The sequence below is a fragment of the Lipotes vexillifer genome, unplaced genomic scaffold (assembly GCF_000442215.2).
Source record: "Lipotes vexillifer unplaced genomic scaffold, Lipotes_vexillifer_v1.1 scaffold414, whole genome shotgun sequence".
NCBI lineage: Eukaryota > Metazoa > Chordata > Mammalia > Artiodactyla > Lipotidae > Lipotes > Lipotes vexillifer.
The window spans coordinates 1,847,080-1,865,824 of record NW_006782864.1 but is presented as its reverse complement, the minus strand read 5'-3'; the positions used below and the strand labels follow the sequence as shown (position 1 = coordinate 1,865,824).

The following is an 18,745-nucleotide window of genomic DNA, read 5'->3' as shown; positions in this document are numbered from 1 at the left end:
CCCCCCGGCGTTGGGAGGCACCATTGCCGCTGCCGGGGGTTCCCGGCGCCGGAACGTGCCGCCCTCCCTGCGGTGGAGCGGGCCCGCCCGTCCCCGCGGCGCCCTCCGGCCCGCGCCCCCGCGTGTCCTGCCGAATCCCGGCCCCCGCGGCCTGCCCTCCGCGCACTCGGGAGGGTGAAAGATCACGGGGAAGCGCCTTCACCGTGACTGCTCAAGTTCTTTGGTGTCCCTGGGATGTACGTTTTCCGCTCCTGTTCCTCAGAGGATCCCCATTTTGCTTTCTTCAGGATTTCTTAACCCTCGATATCCCTTGCCTTTCCGTTTTGATTTCACGCCCTGCGAAGCATCCTCTTACCGGAGGGTCTTATTTCTCCACTGTCCGTGTCACAGAGGGCTTTAACTTTCGCAGTTGAAAAGTTAGGGAAAATATACCGTATGAAACATACTGTAGTTCTGTGGAACTAAGCTCCATGCTGTACTGGATACCAGTGCCTCACTGCTCAAGGCCTCTGTGCCGCGGACCTTCTCGCTGATAAGTTTCTTGAGATCCGTTGAAGAATTTGCTTTCTGGTTCATTTTCCTTAATTTTGGCTGAAGTTTGAGTACGTCTGTTTAGTTTCATGTCTTGAGATTCTATCTCAACCCAAGGGAAACGGTATGAAAAGCAATTGTCCTTTTGCCAGAGATGGTAGAAAAGAGTCCTGTATTAATGCCAGTTCGGTATTATTTTCTCACGTTGACAGTGGTGTTTTTTTCAACCTTGTATTATGGAGAATTTCAGACATGGAAAAGTAGATAGAATAGTGAACCAGCATGTACCCATCATCCAGCCTCAAGAACTCACCTATGACTGAGCATGTCTAATCCACATCCCCCTTCCGCGCACCCCCATATCTCTGGGATAAATCCTTGATGTCAAAAGTAGCTTGAGAGGGCTTCCCTGGTGGCGCAGTGGTTGAGAGTCTGCCTGCTAGTGCAGGGGACACGGGTTTGAGCCCTGGTCTGGGAGGATCGCACATGCCGCGGAGCGGCTGAGCCCGTGAGCCACAACTACTGAGCCTGCGCGTCTGGAGCCTGTGCTCCGCAACAAGAGAGGCCGCGATAGTGCAGAGGCCCGCGCACCGCGATGAAGGGTGGCCCCCGCTTGCCACAACTAGAAAAGGCCCTCGCGCAGAAACGAAGACCCAACACAGCAAAAATAAATTAATTAATTAAACTCCTACCCCCAACATCTAAAAAAAAACCACTTACCATGTTCCTTCAGTGAGCCAAGTTCTTTAAAAAAAAAAAAAAAAGGTAGCTTGAGAGTCAAAATAAAAATCTTACTTTATGGCTTTATGGAGTAAAGCCGTAACTTACTTTTATTGGGACATAGTCTATTACAAGTACTTCAAGTCCGAAATACATAACGCATTGGAGAAGCACCAGAAAAGGGCATCTAAAATAATCAAGCGGCTGGAGGACAGGTTAAAACAGAAGGTGTGGATGAGAACTTCCAGATCATCTTGTCTTTTTCATTTTTGATGAGCCCTCAAGGCCCAGAGAGGTTCAGTGACTTGTCCAGATCTACAGGGAATGAGAGGTTGAACTGAGGCTGGAAAAGACATCTCCCAACTCCGCATCTAGTCTTTCTCCTGTACCATGCTGCTTGCGTTTATGTTGTTTCCTTTGGGAAAGAGAAATGTGTAGAAGGGCTGTGACTGAAAACCCTTCCGATGAAGGGCTTGGGTAGGCAAATATGAACCTTTCCACCAAAATTGGAATAATGAAACTAGGGGATAGGCCTTAAATTATTTCTTAAGCTATATTTGGGACAAGTTCAGGAGTTCTCATCATAGCTTTTAGGAAACATTGGAAGATGCTGACCTTAAAAGTGGAATTCCAAACAGAATAAGCACAAGCTTTAAAAGATTTAGATGACATTCATAGCTATTGAATGAAGAGTGACTAAGGGAAACTGGAATGATTTTTAGGGGGTGTACCCCTGATGTTATGCTCTTGTAGCCGAGAGAACAGTAGCACCCTCCCATAAAAACATCCTTCCTTGCCATGATCAGGTAAGAATCCTGGGCTGGGTTAGGCTTTTTTTTTTTTTTTTTTTTTTTTTTAAAACAAAACCATGGTCTGTATTTCCTAGCACACTTTAGGCAATTAAGTTTCCGTACCTCAGGGAAGACAGCTAAGTTCAGTACTTGGGCCTCAACTTTTTTTACCCTTAAATGCTGCCTGAGGGATGCTGTGAACAAGGGAATCCTTGTATGTAGACTTCTTGGAGTTTGCTTGTAAGTTCAGTTTATATGATATGACATAATTGTTTATAAATTTATTTTCAGGATGGACTTTTCTTCTGTGAGTTTGTGACCTAAATACAGTAGTTGCCATGCACATCCAGTTTATGGAAATGCCGCTTAAATGAACAGCATCAGGGTGTCTTGGTAAATCATGGCCCCTGAAGACATGAGAGGGTGGGGGAATTGTATGTTTTGGCTGAGGGGTTGGTGTGTGTTGGAGAATATTTGGTCCTGGTTAAGCTTGAGATGTACTGCAGAATTGTTCCTTCACGTAAAACAACCTCGTCAGTGGCATGTCATTTACTTCTTACTGTATCATTACACTCACGGGGAGGACCTGAGCAAATGTCATCAGTTCCCTGTATAATAATGCTTACTCTATAGCATGATGAATGCTTTTTAAGAGCACAGAATTTTAGAGTTAGGAGGAGTGTTGTAAGTGCTTGGAGTTTTCCGTAAGTCCTTAAAGGTACTCTCTCCTTTAAAACACATTGATACATGCACCTGCCACCCAGCCATACAGGCTGGTTTGCTCTCTCTGGGAGCTCTTTTTATTTTGTCTTCATAATAGTTGTTAGTGTGTTTGCCTTCTATTAAACTGTTAGCTCAAGATCTGCAATTCTAGAATGATGCTTTGTAAAAAGTAGGCACATGATACGCTTTTGTTGACTTTTTGAATTAAAAAAACAGAAACCAAAAAGCTGGTGAGGAAACTTAAATCCACAGAAGGTGAATGACTTATTGAAGGTCACACAGAGCGGAGAGTAACAGAGCTGGGCCTCCAACCTCAGACGACTCCTGAGTCCAGTTCTCAGCCCCTTCCTCTGCACTGTTCTCTTCACACCTCCGAGGACTAGGGCGGGGAAGATACTATATGTATGTATTTTTTCCATTACCAGTTGGAGATACATTATCTTCAGGGTCTGCCTTAAAACTTTGTGGTCAGTGCTATCCAATAGAAACATAACACAAACCACATGTATAGTTTTTTAAATTTTGTAGTAGCCACTTTAAAAAAAGTAAAAAGAAACAGGTGAAGATAAGTTTAATAATATATTTTATTTAACCCAGATTATCTAGAATATCACTTCAACATGTAATCAGTGTACAAATTATTAACAAGATCTTTTACATTCGTTTTTTTTACCCTAAATCACTGAAATTCCAGCGTCTGTTTTACATTTACAACACATTTCAGTTTAGACTAGCCACATCTCCAGTGCTCAAGGGTCAGACATGGTTAGCGGCGGCTGTGTTGGACGGTGCAGCATCACTGTCAACTGAGCATAAAGATGAAAGAGCATTTTATGTTCCTGGTAATATACAGGTCTGAGGTTAAAGTAGAGTTTGTGGTTTTGACTTTTCTTTGCAATTAGGGTTGTTTCAACCTTGTGGCAAGTTGAACCAAGAAGTCTGATGTTTCACAAATTTTGTGCTTTTGTGATGAAATGCTTTCTCATTGTAGAGACTGCTTAGTCATGGGGGGGAAGGTTTGACTTTTAAAAAATGGCTAGTGATAAAACTCAATAATAAAATAACCTGATAAAAAGTAGGCAAAAGATCTGAGCGCTTCACCAGAGAGGATATACAGATGGCCAATAAGCACATGGAAGATGCTTTATATCATGGGTCATGAGGGAAACAAAACCGTGAGGTACCACCTAACATCCATTAGCATGTCTAAAATTAGAAAGACTGATCATATTGAGTGTTGGTGAAGATGTAGAGCACGTGGAATTTTCAGACACTGCTGGTGAGAGTTAATGCAAGATGGTACAACCAGTTCAGAAGCCAGTTTGGCCGTTTCATTAAAAGCTAAACGTACACTTACGTCATTCCACTCCTAGGTATTTACGCAGGAGAAAGTATGTCCATGCAAGGCTTAGTAGGTAGCGACTTCATTTGTAACAGTCCCCAGCTGGAAGGACCCATCACTAGGTGAGTGAATAAAGAAGCTGTGGCCTGTTCTACCAAGGGAAACAGCTCAGCAATGGGGAATGAACTGTTGACACGGGCAGCAGCATGAATGATTCTCAGAGGGATTATGCTAAGTAAAATAAACCAGACACAAATTTTTGAAAAAAGAACGCCAGGAAGTTGCTTCCAGTTACATATACAGTACTCAGATGTCAAAGCACTGATTTTGAAATGGAACTCTGAGAGCAGCGTTCAGGTTGGGTAACGAAACCTCTTGGGTCTTGTAGTCCCAGCAAATGAAATTGTCCTTTCTTAAACTGATGGCCCCAGAATGTCAGTGTATCCTGTATCTTTGTCCTTTTTTTCTTTTCCAGCTTTGCAGGTTATGTTGCTTTGGGTTGAACTTGGTACCACGTTTCTTGTTACCCAGGTCCAGCTGACGTGAGGCCTTTCTAGGCAAGGAGAAAGTACTTAGGGTCAGAATGACCTTAGTTAAGACCAAGACCCTGAAACTGACCATGTTCCTGTCTTCTTCCTAGTGAGCTGAATCATCCTTGAGCCTGACATATCCTGGCTTTGTCTTGGACCATCTGTTTTATCCAGGATTGCTGTCGGCCGTAAGCATATCCCTGGTTTTTCAGCAGTTCAGGTTCACTTCACCTAGCAGCTCTGTGCTGTCCCAACTCCTTGGAAACATTTTTACACCCTTCCTCCTAAGCAGCAGCGTCCTATTCAGGCATATTTCTTATACTCCACTGCTCTGACATGCTTGACATCAAATTCCCCCCAGCGTACATTTCCTCTGTGTAAGTGCATTTATTTACCATCACATCAGAATGGGGGCATTTGCTGGGTCTGTGACCTGACAGAGTAAACTAGGAAAAATGGATGGCTTTCCTCTCAAGTGTAACCTGCCCCAGAGCAAAGGAGACGCCAGCCTGGGGAGCAGAAAGACCACAAGACGGGGGGTTGGGGGGCAGATGTAAGTTCTAGTCCTGCCTCTGTTACTGGCCAATTTTGTAGCTTGTCTCGTCACTCAACTCTTCCAAGCCTCAATAATTTAAGCCATTAGAGGAGATTGCATTAGAATTCTCAGTGATTCACTAATTAAGTTGTGGTTTGCGCCAGCTACCTTAGGGATTGTAAACACCTTTAGGCAGGAGTGGTGTTGAAAGAGATTTCTTGTCAGTGTAATGTCATGACTTCTTGGGAAATACCTTCCAGTGCCCCCTTCTCCTTCATAATAACAGGAACTTAGTGTAGCAGTAATTAACAGTTAATGTATTTTGAACATTTACCTTGTTCCAGACACTGTGAAATGTGAACATTCTTTTTAGTAGTTGTTGAGCAGAAGTTTAAAGAGATTAAGTAATTCACGCAAAGTCACACTCACACTACCAGTTAAGTGATCCGAGTGAGGATTCAAACCCTGATGTGTTTGTTTTGATTCTTGAATCATGAATCTGTTACCTATTCAAAAATGATAAATACAGTTTTAAAAGTACCAAAAAGATAAAGTGATGCCTTCCTTCCATTCCTAGAGGCAGCTGCCATTGCCAGTCTCCTGTGTCTCTTCCCAGAGATGTGTGTCTTTGGAGGTACACACGCACACTATATGTATTTGTCCTTTTCCTCCCTCCCTCACAGTTGGTATTTGCAGTGGACCTTGTTCTGCATCTCACTGGGAGGTTGTTTCTTCTCGGTGCATATGTAGATGTCTCTCTCTCTTTTTCTTAAACAGATGACTAGTATTCTACTATATCCTTGACTAATGGACAGTGATGTTTCTCTTGATATTACAGACAGTACTGGAGTCAGTAACCTTGCACATACCTCCTTTTGCACAGGGTTTCTCAGCCTCCGCACGGTTGCCATTTGGGGCTGGATACTTCCTTGTTGTGGCAGGGGCGGCCTGGGCTTTTCAGGACGTTTAGCAGCATCCCTGTCCACAGCGCTGGATGCCAGGAGCCCCCCATCCAAGTTAGGACAATCACAAATGTCTGCAGACATTACCAGGTGTTCCCCAGGGGGCTACAGTCAATCGCCTCTGGTTGAGAACTACTGTTGCAGTTTATCTTTAGCATAAGTTTTTAGAAGTAGATTTGCTGGATCTAAGGTTATATGCATTTCAAGTTCTGACGGTGATTGCCGAATTGTTCTGCATAGAGGTTGTACACTAGTCAGCAGTATTTGAGGGTATTTTCTCATTTTCACCAATAGGGTGGGTTATAAGAAACTTTTTTTGCCCCTCACTGTACTTTTAATTCACATTTCTTGGCTTTACAGCTCACCTTTGTACGAGCACTTAGTGCTTGCCAGGCACCACGGAGTAGTTTTTGGTTTGTGGGTTTTGTGACATACTTTGAAATGCCTTCCTCTCTATCTAGCCCTCTTAAAAAGTTTGGTACTTAGAACTGCAGACAGTGCTCTGGGTGTCTTCTGATTGTAATGAAGTGATAACATGTACCATTTGTTGAGGTCTAATATATATAACAGACATTGTGCTTAGTGTGCTTTAAAAATGCATTATCCCTGTGTAGCCTAAGCACTTATTTTTAATAAAATGGCATATCTTCTCCTTTTTGAGTTCGTATGTGGCATGTCTCTGGACATATTCTGGTAGTAGGTATGGTCTCCTGAAGTGTCGGATGTGTCACAGAGTCATGGAGAGCTAGCAGAAAAGAAGTTTCTATAGCTGCAAATTGTAATAGTCTCTGCCGTGTGATCGAGTCAGAACTGGTTTAGAAGCCCTGATTTAAATTTGTAAGTTGCCTCTTTTATTTTCTCTTCCAGGACTCTTATATTCTTTTTTTTTAGTTGAGGTGTAGTTGATGTACAATATTATGTAAGTTACAGGTGTACAAAATAGTGATTCACAATTTTTAAAGGTTATACTCCATTTATAGTTATTATAGAACATTGACTGTATCCTCAGTGTTGTACCGTATACCCTTGTAGCTTATTTTATATCTAATAGTTTGTACCTCTTAGTTCCCCACCCCTATATTACCCCTTCGCCCTCCTCACTGATAACCACTAGTTTGCCCTCTATATCTGTGAGTCTGCTTCTTTTTTGTTACATTCACTAGTTTGTTGTATTTTTTAGATTCCACATGTAAGTGATAGCCATACAGCATTTGTCTTTCTCTGACTTATGTCACTTAGCATAATGCCCTCCAAGTTCATCCATGTTGCTGCCAATGACAAATTTTCATTTTTTTTTATGGCTGAATAGTATTCCATTGTATATATGTACCACATCTTCTTTGTCCATTTATCTCTTGATGGACCCTTAGGTTGCTTTTGTATCTTGGCTATTGTAAATAATAGTTCAGTGAACATTGGGGTGCATGGATCTTTTCGAATTAATGTTTTTGTTTTCTTTGGATAAATGCCCAGGAGTGGGATTGCTGGATCATATGGTAGCTCTGTTTTTAGTTTTCTGAGAAACTTCCGTACTGTTTTCTATCGTGGCTGCACCAATTTACACTCCCACCAGCAGTGCAGGAGGGTTCCTCTTTCTCCACCCAGGACTCTCTTCTTGTTGACAGTCATCGAAGTGGGAAGTGATGACTGTGTATGTGCCTGTTTGCTGAACACTTGTCTCTAGGCACTGAAGGCCTAATGCCTAACGTGGTGTGTGGCACATAGTATGTGCCCTGATGTCGTCACCCTGAGAACTGAGAAGCCCTGGAAAGTGGGCTATTTGGGGGCCCAGATTTGCCATTCAGTGGGTTGAAGAGTTTCATTAGCTTAGTGGTGGACTGTCGCATTCCTAGGATGAGGCCATCTTCCCTCCTAAAAGGCTCAGAACTGGTTGGGTCTTCTCTTTCTCTGGACCATGTGGACTGTTGGGGAAACATTGGTCCAAGCGACTCTCAGTGGATTTGGCTGAAAGGTGTGGAATGGAAGAGAAGGGGTAACTAGTGCTTTGAGCTGATAGCTTCCCCTGCCTCCTGCCAAGGAGTCGTGGTTATATTTACTTGAGGCAAAGTGATAGCCTCTCTTACAAGAGCATTTATCTAGAAATTGTGGTGTGATGGAGTTCTCATGTGAGCAGTTTCCCGATATTTCCAGAGACCAAAGTCTGTGTTAAGGGGCCTTAAGATGCCAGCACCCCTGGCTGTGATGGCTGGTCCGCTAGTCCGGCAAGATGTTTGGAGGTCTGTTTGATAACCACAGTGTGCTGGCCTCATCTTTGCCTCTAAGAATTCACGGGAGGATTGTTTAATGTTGGCCACAGAACTCGTTTGGCTAGTAGCTGTTGCGAGTCCTGGAGTCTCTGGGGGTGTGGGGAGTGGAGGACAACAAGGGGGAGGTCACTGCCTCGGAGGGGAGGAAAAAGCAGCCGGGACAGAGGTCTGCACACTGTTGCTCTAAAGGGTCAGATAGTAAGTAGTTGAGGTTTTGCTGGCCGTGGTCTCTGTCACATGTTATTCTTTTTTTTTTTTTAACAACTCTTTAAAGATGTAAACACTGTTCCTAGGACACGAGCCTTGTAAAAACTGGCTCAGGTTTGTCCTGTGGGCCTGGTGTGTCAACCTCTGAACTAGGTGATGAAATTATTGCTAAATGTGTTTACTTTGATGTTTTGGGGACACGAACCCAGAATAACCTTGGGAATTCTCAGTTGATTGTGATCCAGAGGAAAGATCTAAGCTCTGGCTTGGGACGTCAAAGTGACCCTGGTGTTGGTCACCTTAGGTTCATGGAACTCAAGGTAACCTTGGCTAATGTGACAGCAGCTGTGCAGTGGGGCAGGGATGGGAGAGTGGGACAGAGGTGTGGCCCTGGAATTAGGCTGGAATTGGCCAGGTTTAAGGAATACAGTGACTCAGCGAATTGACTTAAATCTCAGAAATACCTCTAATTTCCTGAACGTCTGTTGGGATGTCATTAGAAATCTGGCATGTACTGTCAGCTTGGCCAGTTTATAAAAATGAACGAGCAGGTTTGTACCTTGGATTCTGAGAACACCAAATTCCGATGCATGAATCCAGATTTGTCTTGTGGTTTTTCTCTGATGGCAGGAAGTTCTATCGAGCAGGCCTGGCGTGAAGGAAGTGTTAATGTAGCTCAAGGTAGTTTGAAAGCTAGGCGGGTCTGGTGGTTAAAGAGCGGGGCTGTGAGATAGGCGCGCTTGTCCAGATTCCTCCTGTGCCATTTATAGCTGTGTGACTCCGGGTGACTTTGTCCTCTAAGCTCCGCTCCCTCACCTCTCATAGCAGTGATGGTAACTCCCCTGTGGGGTTGTTGTGAGCATTCAGTGAGGACGGCGTGTGCACAGTGCTTGTTGTATTAGCTCAGTGTCCGGGCTGTGAGCAGTCAGTAAACGTTAGCAATGATTATGGTCATGTGAAAGTGGAAGAAGTGGAGGATCCCTGCCACTGAAACGTTGTCTTTTTAATTTAATTGCTAGGTGTGTGGGATGTAATGGGAGCAGTTAGGAATCAGAGAACGGGATCTGTGTCTCCCTCGCTTAGTTTCCTAACTGGTAAAATGGAAAGAATACATACTGACAGGTTGTGAGATAACATTGAGAAAGGGCTTTGAATTCTAAACAGCACTGGACAGAACTCAAGGTGAAGTCAGTCACCTGTTCATTTGTTCCATTTCTTGAACGTCTAAAAGTATTGGAACCGAGCCAGAAGGTGATTGGCGTGAGGCCAAAATGTTTGCCAGAGAGACATGATAGGATGCTCCCAAGTTCAGAACTTGGAGTGGTAACTTGTGGTTAAGAATGAGTAATATAGGGCTTCCCTGGTGGCGCAGTGCTTGAGAGTCCGCCTGCCGATGCAGGAGACGCGGGTTCGTGCCCCGTTTCGGGAAGATCCCACATGCCGCGGAGCGGCTGGGGCCGTGAGCCATGGCCACTGAGCCTGCGCGTCCGGAGCCTGTGCTCCGCAAATGGGAGAGGCCACAACAGTGAGAGGCCCGCATAACGCAAGAAAAAAAAAAAAAAAAAAAAAAAAAGAATGAGTAATATAAAATTGAAATAGTGAAATTTTAAAAAATAAGTGGCTGTATTAAGTAAAAGAAGCCAAGAAGGCTGCATACTCTGTGATTCCAACCATATGACATTCTGGGAAAAGCCAAACTATGGAGACAGTGAAAAGACCAGTGATTGCCAGGGGTTGGGGCTAGGTAGAGATGAATAATCTGAGCACAGAGGATTTTTAGAGCAATGAAAATATTCTGTGTGGTACCTTAGTGGTGGATACATGTCATTATACATTTGTCGAAACCCATAGAATGTACAACACCAAGCGTGATCCCCAATGTAAATAGTCTTAAAGAAAAAAAAAAAAAATGAGTGGCCAGAAAGGCTGGAGGAGTTAATCTATGTAGAAAATGTGACAAGATCTTGTAATACTAAAACTGTATTTCCTGTCAGAAGCGAAAGACAGATACTGTGTATTCTTACATAAATGTGGAATCCAGAAAATACGAACTTGTAGAAACAGAGAAAAGAATGGTGGTTACCCGGGATCAAGGGGTAGGAGAAGTTGGGAAATGTTGGGCAAAGGGTAGAAACTTACAGTTATAAAATGAATAAGTTCTGGGGATCTAATGTACAGTGTGGTGATTATAGTTAATAGTACTGTATTAGATACTTGAAAGTTGCCGAGAGGGTAGATCTTAAATGTTCCCACCACACACACACAAAAGGTAAATATTTGGCTAATACTCTGTGGGTGTCACGTTGCGATATGCAGGTGTGCAATATGTAGGTGTATCAGTCATTCTTTGTACTTTGCAGACTTGCTCAGTGTTACCTGTCAGTTAAATGTCAGTAAATCTGGGGGGAAATAAATAAAAACAAGAGTTATTATTTTTTTAAAACCTAGATTTCCTTTTCCCCTGCAATTCCATTTCTAGGAATTGATCCTGCAAATACGTTTGCATGTGCATTTTGTATGCTAAATCATGTAGGCACATTCATTACGTTATTTATAACAAAAAAAGGGTAGAAACATTGGTTGTCCAACCTCAGGAAAGCAGTTAACCAAATCAGGGAACATTCTTAACGGTTGAGAACTATGCACCTGCAGAGAGTAAGGGAGCTCCGTGTGCACTGCGGGAACACTCTCCCAAGACATGTTAGGCTACAAAACAAAACAAAAAGCAGTGTTCGTAGTGTGCCGTAATTACTGTTGCCTGGGTGCGAGGTGGGCCGGAGTGATTTCCTCGTGTGTGCGTAGAACGTCTCAGGAAGAATATGAAGCTGGTGATGCGGTTGCATCTGTGGACAAGAACTCTGGGTAGTGGGGGACAGGTAGGAGGCACGTGTACTCCGCCTAGTACACCCTCCGTGTCTTTTGAGATGCGTCTTTTGTCCGTGTATTTTCTTTTTCTTCTGTTTGAAGTCTACGGTATTGATTTTTTTTTTTAATTGAAGTATAGTTGATGTACAATGTTGGGTTAGTTTCTGCTGTGCAGCCGAGTGACTCAGTTATACATACACGTTCTCTTTCGTATTCTTTTCCACTATGGTTTATCCTAGGACATTGAATATAGTTCCCTGTGCTCTACAGCAGGACCCTGTAGTGCATCCAGTCTATATGTAATAGTTTGCCTCTGCTAACCCCACATATGCATACATTTTCTATTAGAAAAGTTTGAGCGGCGCAGGTCGTCGTTTCACCAGGGTTGAAAACTGTGAAACATCTGTGGTTCTCCTCCACGCGCGCGTCTGCTGCCTGCTGCTCTGCACAGTCCCTTTGACCTTGATGTGAGAGCGGCACGGGCTCTAGGCTGACCCTAAAACGCGCCAGGCCCCACCCCAGGGCATCATGATGTCTCTCCCCTTGGTTTGTGTTTGTGTGACGGATGGTGTTTCTGTCTCCACCTCCAGCTTCGGCAGCATGTGAGCAACTTCTTGCCAAGGACCGGGTCACCGCCGAGAAGGGGGCCTTAGGGAGAAAAGTATTCAGAGGAAACCAGCGCCAGACGCGTCTGGAATTCCACGCACCGCAGGCAGCATGAGGTGTGCCGTGCCAGCACCTGCGGCCTCCCGGCACAGCCTCTAGCTCTCCAGAGAGGAGGGTCCTGGGAGCAGTGCGCCCGGAGCCTCTCCAGGGGAAGCACGGGGCCAGGCGTGAACGCTCTATGATGGACGCAATTTTCAGCTTATGAAGGAGTTTTAAGGAAAACAGTTATTTAATTTCCACATATTCATGTTCGCTAGCCTTCTGTGGGAAGTGCCAGCAGTCACCCTCCTCCACTGGAGTTATCAGGATTTTTCTGGCACCGAGTTGAACTCTTCTTGGTACTTCTGGCAATGACACATCCTCAGGAGAGATTTATCTGCTAAATGCTCTTGGACAAGAGAAAAAGTAAAACTTCTGGAAGCAGCGTGAGAGTAGCAGAGCCCAGATCGCGCCCTCGTCGCCGCTCACTCACTCAGACACTCTGCCTGGCCTCGGATGCTGGCACTGAAGACTGACCCTGCCCCGTCCACCCCTGCAGCCCGTCTCTTCTGGGGAGGGCTGGCCGCCTCGGGGGCCCCCTTCTGCTCTCATCCTACTCCCAGGCTCTCTGTTCCGGCCGTCGAGTGACGTGAACTTGGGAATGGAGTTGGTGCCCCTCCCCAGGCCGGTGCTGTCGGAGAGGACCATCTGAGGCCGAGCTTTGTTCGTGGGGAGGAGGGCGCTGGCCTGGCCTGCATCCTCCACCATGTTCCTGTTGCTGCCTTTTGACAGCCTGATTGTCAGCCTCCTGGGCATCTCCCTGACCGTCGTCTTCACCCTCCTCCTGGTTTTCATCATAGCCCCCGCCATTTTCGGAGTCTCCTTTGGTATCCGAAAGCTCTACATGAAAACTTTGTTAAAGATCTTTGCGGTGAGTGTGCTGTTTACAAACGGTTGCTTCACAGAGGAGGGGAGAAGTGCCATTAGCAAAAAGAGTTGTTCTTGTCCGGTTGATTGTGAACTCGCTGCTGGATGTGGAGGGAGTTGGGAGAATGGGAAGGAAGTGGCATTTTGAGTAGAAAGAATAACTAAACGTGAGCTTGTGAAAGCCTTCAGCAGTCTTTCTTTTGAGCTAAGGGACTTGTGTGTTTGGTCTGTCTGAGCAAAGGCACCAATTCCATGACCCCACACCTTGCCTGTTTATTTCAAATGGAGGGACTTAGGATTAAAGAAAAAAATCACTGCCGGACAGTGATGTAACAGATATTGCAACTCAAAGCTGCTGCTGGCATATTCCCTGACTGATAAGTATGGGAGAGTCTTTTCTCTCTTTCAAATGTTTATCTTAAATACGTTCTTGCGCTTCAGACAAAAGGAAGTAACAGAAAAGGGCATTTGATGAATTTTTCTGTTTTCTGAAAGACAGAGGAGGAGAAGAGTGTATTTCTTAACACACGTCAGAACTTAAGTCGTTTATACCACTGAGCAGAACTGGTCACAGTGGGAAGGAAATGAGTGAGAAGTGCTATTTCCTGGAAGGTGATCTCTGCCACAAGCCTTCTAACTGTCTCTTCAGAGACGTGGTGATTTATTAGCAGGATCTGTTTTCAGTAGTCACCAGATCTTCAGGCTCATCTTTTCCGTGGCTGAGACCATAATAGGAAACACAGCACAGTTATATTTGTTCAGATAGTATCTTACGGTTCAGAATAGTCTCAGTCGTTTTCCTTTGGTTCCCTGTATGTAATTCTGCAGTGGCCCAGGGTATCTATCAGTGATAGACTTAACCAGTGAAGAAATAGTGACTCTGGAAGATGAAGTGAGCTGTATGAAATGCTACATTACAGCAGGAAATATTTTTAGGTATATTACTATTACTGAATCTTGAGTTTTGGTATTTTATATAAGAATATGACTTTTTTTCACATCAAAAAAATTGAGGTGAAGTTGACAGAACATGAAGGTAACCATTTAAAGGGAACGGTTCGCCGGCATTTGCGGTAGTTGCAGTATTGCGTGGTCACCACCCCTGTGTGGCTCCACAGCACTCTCACCTCTCCGGAAGGAGGCCCCATACTCATTAAGCACTTGCCCTCCTTCCCTCCCTCCCCTGGCTCTGACTGCCCTGAATCTGTGTTCTCTCTCTGGCTTGACCTATTCTGGATATTTCATTTTCATGGAATTATATAAAGTGTGCTCTTTTGTGACTGGCTCCTTTCATGTAGCATAACTTTGTAACATGTTTCAGTACTTTGGTTTTTATGGCCGAGTAATATTCCACTGTGTGTCTGTACCATAATCTGCTTATCCATTCATCTGTTGACGGGCCGTTTTCACCTTCTGGCTGCTGTCCGTAATGCTGCTGTGGTGCGCTTGTACTTAATTAAGTGCTTACGTTCAACAGTAAGATTTCTGAGCCCTATCTGTGGTCTCCGGGGTTGTCTTGCTACTCAGAGAGTGCTCTGAGACCAGCAGCTGAGTGTCACCCAAGACTGGTTAGAAATGCAGGTCACAGGCCCCCTCCAGACCCACTGAATTAGGATCAGCATATTCCAGCAGGTCACAGGCCCCCTCCAGACCCACTGAATCAGGATCAGCATATTCCAGCGAGCCTCAGGTGCACAGTAAAGTTTGAGAAGTAGTAATCTCGTCAGTCTTTGGTGTTTCTTTTAATTAATCAGGAAATGTAATTTTCTTAAACTTCAGTCCCCAAAAATCTTCAGTAGAACCCAGGGTTCCTGTGAACCACGTAACTACTCATGCCTGTTTGCCACTGAAAAATGTACATCAGTATAGAGTGAGTAGAACAGCTGATAAACTTCTAGGACACAACAGTGAGTGATGTCTAACTTTTATTCAAGTTTATAAGCAAGTGATTAATTCATAGACCTATGGAAGTACTTATTCTTAAAACATAAAAAATAGGAGTAATCAGACCAGAGTTCTTTGGTAGTAGCTAAATTTTTAAAATTTGGATCACTTTGGGTGGAACAAAAGACCTAGAATCCATGTACATTCCCTATTCCATTTTGAAAATGTCCCTGCAAATTAGTATTTTAAAATTCATAGCCAAGTAAATCCTTATTACTATTGACTGTGTTTTTCAGATGTACATTCTTGTGGCTTTTAATGTCGATAATATATATTTTTGGGTCAATCCATGGGACAGGTAATCTTTTTTTTTCCTTTTTAAATTAATTAATTAATTAATTTTTGGCTGCATTCGTTGCTGCGCGTGGGCTCCCTCCAGATGCTGTAAGCGGGGGCTCCTCTTTGCTGCAGTGCGCGGCTTCCCATTGCAGTGGCCTCCCCCGTGGTGGAGCACGGGCTGTAGGCGTGTGGGCCTCAGGAGTTGTGGCTCGCGGGCTCCAGAGCGCAGGCTCAGCAGTCGTGGCACATGGGCTCAGCCTCTTGGCAGCGTGTGGGATCTTCCCGGACCAGGGCTCAAACCCGTGTCCTCTGCATTGGCAGGTGGATTCTTAACCACTGCACCACCAGGGAAGCCCTTAGTTGCCACAGAGCAACTAAGCCCGTGCGCCACAACTACTGAGACTGCGCTCTAGAGCCCGCGAGCCACAACTACTGAGCCCGTGTGCCACAACTACTGAAGCCCACACACCTAGAGCTCCGCAACAAGAGAAGCCACCACAATGAGAAGCCCACGCACCGCAACGAAGAGTAGCCCCCACTCGCCACAACCAGAGAAAAGCCTGCGCGCAGCAACAAAGACCCAACACAGCCAAAAATAAAAAATAAATAAAATAAAATACACCTAAACTTGTGGGTGCTTTTTAATAAAGACGAGACCTTTATTTTGCCTTTTTTATTCTCTTCATTCTCTTCCTAAACTGGGGTGCTATATGTAATTTTGCAGTTGGAAGGAAGCTCAGAGATCATCTTAATTCTGTGGGTCTCTTCATAACTACACATCTGAATCATCTGGGGAGTGTTTAAAAAATGCTTGTGTGGGAGCACTAGAATCTCCCCAGAAATTCTGATTTAATTGGTTTGGGTGGGCATTTTTAAAAAGCTCCCCGAGCGATTCTAACATCTACCATCAAAAGGTGGAGTCTGATTGCCCTCCTCTTGAGTTGGGGACCTGCCTTGGTGTCTCGTTTCTAACATATAGAATGTGGTGGCCGTGACGCTGTGTGACGTGTGAGGTTAGGTTAGAAGTGGCAGTATAACTTCCGTCTGCCTCTGGATACTTGCCCCTGGAGCCCGGCTGCCACATTGTGAGGAAGCCTAGGCCCCGTATAGGTGTTCCAGCTTCCAGTCCCAGAGGAGCTGTGACAACCAGCATCATCTGACACCCAGCCGATGCCGGACCCTGTGCAGTTTGCAGATTCATGAGCAGAATAAATGGTGGTGGTATTTTAAGCCAGTGTTATGGGGTGGTTTGTTACACAGCAGTAGATGACCAGACGAATAATATAATAGTAAAGAATTTTAAACATTCATTCATGTCTCACAGCTGACAACACCTTAAAAATTTTTTTGTTACCTTTCAGTCTTGGCAGTATTTTATGGCTGTGTTAATGGCATGTACATTTAATTTTATGTCTACATTTTCTTCTGGGATCTTATAAGCCAGTTTTACAGTTTAGTAGGTAATCTTCATAAAGATGATTCAAGCTGGATGTCTGGTAGTCCGTGCAGTACACATACCTGTGCTTCTGGGGGACCTAGGTCGGCGCAGCTTGACAAATGCTTTCCCACGATCAGCTCATCTCCCCATATAAAGGAACCTTGGGGTACCTGCCAAGGGGGGGATGTGTGCGTGGGCGGGTCCTCCAGGTCTTTCCTCCTGGAAGACAACTCAGTGCAGGTCCTTTTAATGCTGAGTTGTGGGAGATGGTCATGTGCGGAGGGCAGCGTGTTACTTAAAGTACTTTAGTTGTCTTAATGTTTGTGCTTCACATTTACCCGCAGTACAGTGACGATGGTATTGTTTGGGGTAGAATTCCTAGGAGTGGACTTCCAACTGAGTTGAGAGTGATTTGGAAAAGGAGAGAAGAAAGCCTGGGTATAAAGGAGAAAGATGAAAGAAAAAAACAACCAGCGACTTGAGTTTTCTTGCCTGATGTGAAGGGGGTTGATCAGGTCAGGTCAGAGAAGATGGGCCAGCTGTAATGAGTGGCATTAAGCTCCACAGCGGAATGGGTCGGAAACCACTGATGGCTGTAAGGAGGTTGAAGAGACTGAACAGGTCGCGGGATCCGGGTGGGATAGGCGTGACTTTTCGGAGGGTTTTTTACCAGCTCTGAAACTTGACGGAAGTCCTCAGACCCTGCAATCTACATCCTCCTCTGGGGAGTGGGAGCAGTAAGGCCTCCTTCACATGGGTCCGTGCCCCCACCCCCCCACCCCCGTCCCAGCATCACCGGGAGTAGCTTAAAGGCCGAACTGAAGGAGATGAGAGTGGGATTATGGTGCTAGGAAGTGGTTTTAGGTTCAGGTCTGTCTTTCATACGGAGACCTTGATGAAGAGAAATACTGGGAGCTGGTGAATTAAATGCAGCCCTTACTGACTGCCTGCGAAGTGCAGGGCGCTTGGTCAGATTCCGCTGGGTTCTGCCTCCTGCCCCTCGAGGCAGTTATAGTTTACTAGGAAAGACAGACGTCTGCATACAGAACTAATTCAGAACGTGACGCCAGTTAAAATACACAGGCGGAGACGAACTGTGACTGCAGGAATTGGGTAGGTAGCGTTTCATGTAAGATTTGGCCTTTGAACTGGATCTTAAAAGAGAGAAAGCACTCTAGAAGTGCAGTGGGTAGAGGCGAGAAAGTGCGGTCTGGTTTAGAGTCAGTACCTAGTTCAGGAGAGAAGAGCCTTTGGGGGCCTGGAGGGGATGTTGCATGGTGAGACGGGAGCACGCGTCCACACGGCCTGGAGGGGGGAAAGCGGGGGAGAGAGCTGTAGGTGGGAGAAGCCGCGGGTGGACGAAGGGGGTGGCCTGACACTGGCAGCCAGGGAGGACCCTTCTCAGGCGGGGAAGCTTGGGGACCGTGGGAGGAAGGCTGGGCGGAGGGGAGCACGTTGGGGTCGGGTGTGTGCGGCTGCCTCTTGCTCTCAGGCCGGGTGTGAGGATGGGGGGACTCGCACGCGGTCATGACCAGGAGGTGATTGGAAACGTGAGGTTGACACCGCTGTGCAGTCAGGATTGTTGATTTGACAGTAGCTACTGAGAGATTCCCGCGGAAGCAGGGAGAGGAGATGTCGTCGCTGGCTGGGCGGTGAACGGTGACGGGTGCTGGGGTCTGGTTCTTTGGGTGTCTCTAGTGCGGTCGTGCGAAGCACGGTGGAGGCTGGCTGAGAAGAGGGGCGGTTCTCCGCTGAGATTAGTGCTGCAGGGACTGTCAGGCCTTCCGGTGCGCTCGGTTCCTAACCCGCAGTGCTCAACAGAGTGAGCACGCAGCAGAGATGCACCGTGGTGCCGCCCACACCTCTCGGGGCTGGGCCTCCGTTCACCTACGAGGGCTGTGTTGGGTTTACTGTTAGCTCGAGTGCAGCATTATCCTTGCCCCTAACAGTCTCTGTCCGGGAGATGCTGAAAAGGGAATAATTAAGTAATCGGGTCCTGAACATCCCGGATCAAGGGAACGGAGGGGGTTTGTAGGGAA

General features: G+C 45.6%; 1 protein-coding gene across 1 annotated transcript in view; it reads left to right on the top strand.

Moving 5' to 3' along the window:
• GPAT4 (glycerol-3-phosphate acyltransferase 4) overlaps positions 1–18,745 on the top strand; it is a 31,895-nt gene that overhangs the window by 214 nt on the left and 12,936 nt on the right. Inside the window, exon 2 of the mRNA XM_007455479.1 lies at positions 12,064–13,049. Within this exon, the coding sequence (XP_007455541.1) occupies positions 12,885–13,049 (165 nt within the window). The 5' untranslated portion in view covers positions 12,064–12,884. The remainder of the gene's footprint in view (positions 1–12,063; positions 13,050–18,745) is intronic.